Source organism: Lynx canadensis, chromosome D1, assembly GCF_007474595.2.
Source record: "Lynx canadensis isolate LIC74 chromosome D1, mLynCan4.pri.v2, whole genome shotgun sequence".
In the NCBI taxonomy this organism is placed as follows: domain Eukaryota; kingdom Metazoa; phylum Chordata; class Mammalia; order Carnivora; family Felidae; genus Lynx; species Lynx canadensis.
In genome coordinates, this window is record NC_044312.2 from 101,907,677 (window position 1) to 101,913,246 (window position 5,570).

The 5,570-nt window shown below is 40.1% G+C and overlaps 1 protein-coding gene across 1 annotated transcript; it reads right to left on the reverse strand.

Annotated features, from left to right (window-relative positions):
- LOC115525669 (olfactory receptor 1030-like) lies at positions 1 to 939 on the reverse strand. The gene has a single exon (XM_030332956.1). The coding sequence runs from the start codon at positions 937 to 939 to the stop codon at positions 1 to 3; it is 939 nt and encodes a 312-aa protein (XP_030188816.1).
- Positions 940 to 5,570: the final 4,631 nt, after the last annotated feature.

Sequence of the window (5,570 nt, forward strand, 5' to 3'; positions counted from 1 at the left end):
CTATTTAATAAGTAATTTCTCTCGGACAACTTTCCTGATTGCTTGTTTAACATCTTTGTTCCGCAGGCTATAGATCAAAGGGTTTAGCATAGGGCTCACAAAGATATAAAAAACTGCGACAATTTTCCCCTGTTCTACAGATGCCTCGGAAGGGGGTCGCAGGTGCATGCAGAATAGCGTCCCATAAAAGATGGTGACGGCCGTCAAGTGGGACCCACAGGTGGAGAAGGCCTTGCGCCTCCCCTCTGCAGAACGGATGCGCAGAATCGTCGTGAAAATAAAAATGTAGGAGATGAGAATGATGGCAAGAGAGCATGTGAGATTGAAACCAGCCACCACAAACATGGCAGTTTCTTTGACATACGTATCCGAGCAGGCAAGGACTATGAGAGGTGGGTCCGCACAGTAGAAGTGGTTGATTTCATTGGGTCCACAGAAGGAGAGGCGAAGCATCAGGATGGTCTGTGCCAGGCCATTTGCAAAACCGTAAATATAAGGCGTAGCAACAAGAGAGAGGCAGACACATCTGGACATCTTGCTACCGTACAGCAAGGGGTTGCAGATCGCCATGTAGCGGTCGTAAGCCATCACCGTCAGCATATAATAATCCGTGATCACCAGGGCAATGAAAAAGTGGAATTGTAGAAGGCAACCAAGGAAAGAAATGGCTTTTCTCTTGGATAAGAAATGAACCAGCATCTGCGGAGCGACACTGGTAGCGTAACAGAGATCCACAAAGGAGAGATGGCTGAGGAAGAAGTACATGGGCGTGTGAAGTTTTGAGTCACTTCGGATTAACAAAATCATGCTCACGTTGCCAACTACTGTGATAAGGTAGATGACCAGGAAGACCACAAAAAGGACAGGCTGCAACTCGGCTCGATCTGTCAGTCCCAGGAGGATAAACTCAGTCACTGCTGTGTAGTTTGTCTGTAACATCGGCTTCAAATGGGGACTGAAAGAAAGCAAATAGAGATGCATGTCTTTGGTCAAGCATCTGTTACCCCCATCATGTCATCTGATAGTTCTAGTCTGAAACTTGTAAGTTTCATGTACAGTAAAGAAATAGCCTAGTAAGCCCGCAGTTGACAGTTTAAACATCTACATTAGTAGAGAGCTCCTTTTATAAAGGCAGTCATATTCTAAATGCTTTTCTTCAAGTCTCTTCGTGTTGACAAGACTTAATCTTCTCTGCAAGATGTATTACTTTTGTTCACTTACAATTTCCTTAAACGTTGCAGTTTTGGGACATTGCAGTCTGTTGTTTCTGCAATGTGGTTTCATGTGGTATATAAATCATCACGTGGTTTTTGCAGCTAGAGGGAATGACGCATATCCCTATAGAACTAGCTTTTGTCCTCTTGCCTCCCCGAACTCAAGATCTTTTCAATCAGTTTGTTCCCTCATGCTGCAATTCATGTCCTTTCCCTTGGTGTCTTCTCTACTCAGGTGGTCCCCTATCACCAAACCTTAGTGAACATGTAAGACTCAGCCTAGGATCTCCTTTGCTTTGGGTATCATTATCAAAAATCAGGGCCAAAACTTGGTTCATGAGGCATAAAGTCAATCATGTTTTTGATATAAAAAAAGATACATGTATAATATGCAAACCATATATATATGTATATATATATATATATATGTATAAAATATACACATACATATATCAGTGATATCAAGTGTTTATTGGGTGAAAGATTAGACAAAGAAATAGGATTAAAAGTCCCCCTGGTATCCAGGAGGAGACAATAATGAAAAAAAAAAAGTTAACATATCCATGCCTTATAATAATTTTATGGTAACTCTACCTCCTTTTAACTTTCACATAAAATAAGAAAAATTATGTAACATAAATTCTGATTAGGGTTTTCAATACATGTGAATGATCCTAGTGGAATAATAATCATAGCAATCATACAACTGAGACAAGACTTAAGTTACCCTCAAGTGTATCTCCCCTTTCTGCATTTATGGAGGGTACTTTTATGTACCATAAATACCATCCTGTAAAAACCAGTAGCTTCCTTCAATAACACACACAGGTATGACAGCATGTTATACTGCCTTTTACTAATAGCTACGCATCCAAGAATGGGCAGGAATCATTTTCTAAGGCACTTTGTAAATGCCTTTCCAATAATCTTGCCCATTGAATTATCCCACTCTGCACATGTGGACTTTGGTCATATTGACCATGGTATTAAAATCCAAGACAAATCACTTAAATCAATGTAATCATAAATATTTTGTACATTTCTAAGTTTGTAAAGTCAGAGCAGTTATTATAAAAGTCAAATACTCTTTCATGCTGGGATGGTGTTTTTAATAAATATCTATTAACATATAAATCAAGCATCAAAATAATTAATATCTCTTTGTTTCTGTGGGTTAATGATGCAGTGTAACCTTGAACATGTCTGATTATTTAACTGACACTATACGACGACAACTTTTCTTTAAAGAAATAGATCACAACACCCTACATAGTTAGAACAGAGAAAACTCAGAGAGAAGTATTTGTAGGGAGACAGAAGTGGCTCTGGGGTACCTGAGGCTCTGTACTCTTGACATTCACCCTCACCCTGAGGTTCTGGTCATGTAGATTTCTGGTGGCACTACCCATTCATCTAAAGAGTCTACAAGGTTGATGTTTATTTTAAGAAGGGTGATGCCTCCTGATATGTGGTCATAATTCAGTCTGAAGTGGGAAAAGATTTAGGAAGCCATCTTCATGAGATGCATTTTGATTAACTTTCATGTGGATTATAAACCTGGGAGTGGCTGTTTTTCTATGAAGGGGTGTAGAGCATTGTACAATAGGATGCTTGTAATTATAATGAGTAGCATTTCTAACTTGGAAGGAACCAGAAAGTATTTAATACCACTCCCTAATTTTCTTCATTAAGTAAGAGACAGTATACTGGGCTAGATTTTGAAAGTCATCAAAATGAACAGATCCTAGGAGCCCGCAGACCACCTGGCAGGAAAGCCACATCCCCCAATTCCTAACCATGGGGCACGACCAAATTCCTCATCTTTCTGTGTCTAATTTCCTCATGTGTAAAATTTGGTTCAAGGAGCAACTCCCTCATATGAGGGATTTAAATTAGTGCAAAACTTTTAAAATATGTCTTACATGGAGGAAACACTTAAGAAGTTGTAGCCACTGTTGTATGAGGTGAAAAATCGAGGTCTGGTCTAACATAAGACTCAACTTCAAGTGTGACTTTCAGGGACAAGAGTGTATCTAATCTCTAGCTAGATCCTCAGTGGCACCGGGAACAGTGCTTTCCCAAATGGAGCCAATCAATCATTATATATAGAATGGATGTTCTCTCCGGTCTAGTAACTATTACTTTGTTGTATACGTATAAATATTTGTGCTCTTAGAAAATTGTTAACTCGATAACAACAGTTTTGCTAACTCATCAGCATATGTTTCAGCCCATAACTTGATTTTTTGTTGACTAAAATACTTATCTCTACATTCCAAAATATATTTTCACAACGCCAAATCCTACCTGTGAAAGAAGAGTGATTTCCCAAGGCCAGCACAGATAGGAGGTTATAAACTGTTATAGGTTTATAAACTGGGTTCTTCTAGCCTGAAGAGTTTATAACAGAATTGTCATACAGGCACCAAATCTCTATGGTTTAATTATCTCTAGCAGCAAATCATTCTGATAATGTGCAGTCACTAACATACTTTTGCAAATCCTAACCAAGCTCCTTGAGGACCTGATTTTGGCCCATGCCCCAATATCAACAGGGAATCAAATCTCCCGAGAATCATAAAGCAAGGGGATTCCTCATTTATTTTAAATTATGCTTGAATGTCTTACTATTTCTTGACTGGGGGAATAATAGGTTCTCTTGTCTACAACCTGTCAGGTAGAACGGTGCCTGGCGCACACAGAAAGTTTTGGAGTCTGGAATGTCATTGGAAGATCAATCAACTTAGGTTGATCTTGGACTCATTATTTACTCATTCTGAGCCTTGTGCTTTATCTTGTTACTAGGATTAATAGTCCATAGCTATTATGTACTGTGGGAATGTTATGGATATACACATGATATAGATGTGCTGGGGTTCTCCCTTTGTCACCCTCTCCCACCCTGACCCACTGCCTTTTCTTCTCTACCTTCCTTTGTCCCTCTGGAGTTGAACCCTGATGGATCACATCTGTAGAGCTCCTTTGGTGTCCAGTGTCAGCTGAGTTTGGCCACTGGGAGGAACCAGTGGAGGGAAAAGAGGGAGAAAGAGAAAAGTAACTCAATTTATTTCTCCTTGTCTCCCCAATTCACAACAAAGGTGCTCGAGTGGCTGCATCCTTCTAAGCTAAACTCCTGCTGAGCTGTGTGTTGGGAAAGAAACTGGTCGGGATTTGCTTCCTGCTTCTAGATCCCCTCAAGTCTGGTGGTTGTAGTCATTGTCTGGTCGTTTTAGAACAAGGAGTGGACACTCCTTTCTGAAGTTAGCCTCCAGATGATTCAACTTCTTTGATCAATTTCCATAACTTTGCCTGTATTCTGTGTCTTTTCTTTAAATTCCCTTCAGGCAAACAATCTGAGTGAAATGTTGTTTTATGCGATGTCCCTAATCCAGGTCAGAGCAGCACACAGTAGTTATTCAATAATGTGGCAGTGGAAGTAGTAGCAGTAATAATGATTATTCATTTTGTTAAAGTTGGGGATATATCTGGGTTTAGAAGGTTCTGACCTGGAGCTTAAAAGGACCATTGAGGTGCCTTCCTTCTGGATCCTGACTCAATTGAGGACTATGCATATGAGTCAGATATTATCATTACTAGCATTATTACAGGTCGACTTGGATTTGAAAATGTGGCTTAGGGGCGCCTGGGTGGCGCAGTCGGTTGAGCGTCCGACTTCAGCCAGGTCACGATCTCGCGGTCCGGGAGTTCGAGCCCCGCGTCAGGCTCTGGGCTGATGGCTCAGAGCCTGGAGCCTGTTTCCGATTCTGTGTCTCCCTCTCTCTCTGCCCCTCCCCCGTTCATGCTCTGTCTCTCTCTGTCCCAAAAAAAATAAATAAACGTTGAAAAAAAATTTTTTAAATAAATAAAAAATAAATAAATAAATAAAAATAATAAAATAAATAAATAAATAAATAAATAAATAAATAAATAAAATAAAAAAAAGAAAATGTGGCTTAGACTTGCTTTTCTGTTCTTTTCCTCTGAAGTGAAGTCACGCAGATAGAGTAGCACATAGGCATAGCTCTGGTGCTCTCCTTCTCTTTCCAGAGCCATGACCAGTCAGCACGTCTGACTGAGATGAGACATGTTCATGAACCACATAGAGAATTGGATGTCTCGTATTGTTGGCCAGACAACAGCAAGAATCTTTTTCCATAATCCCACTAATCTGTACTCACCCTACTTAGATAAGCATGTGGGGGATGTAGTGAATGGAATCCAAAATGTCCTTTAAAACCTTGTCCCCCAGAGTCACTTAGAAACCTCTGCCTCATTCCTTGTTACCATAATTGGCACACCCTTTCATCTCTTCATGCGTTCCAGAAGCCTCTGTTATCAATGATTACATGTTCTCAT

Bases quoted from the DNA above. Each gene is read 5' to 3' on its own strand.
- LOC115525669 (XM_030332956.1), bottom strand. From the start codon at position 939: ATGTTACAGACAAACTACACAGCAGTGACTGAGTTTATCCTCCTGGGA.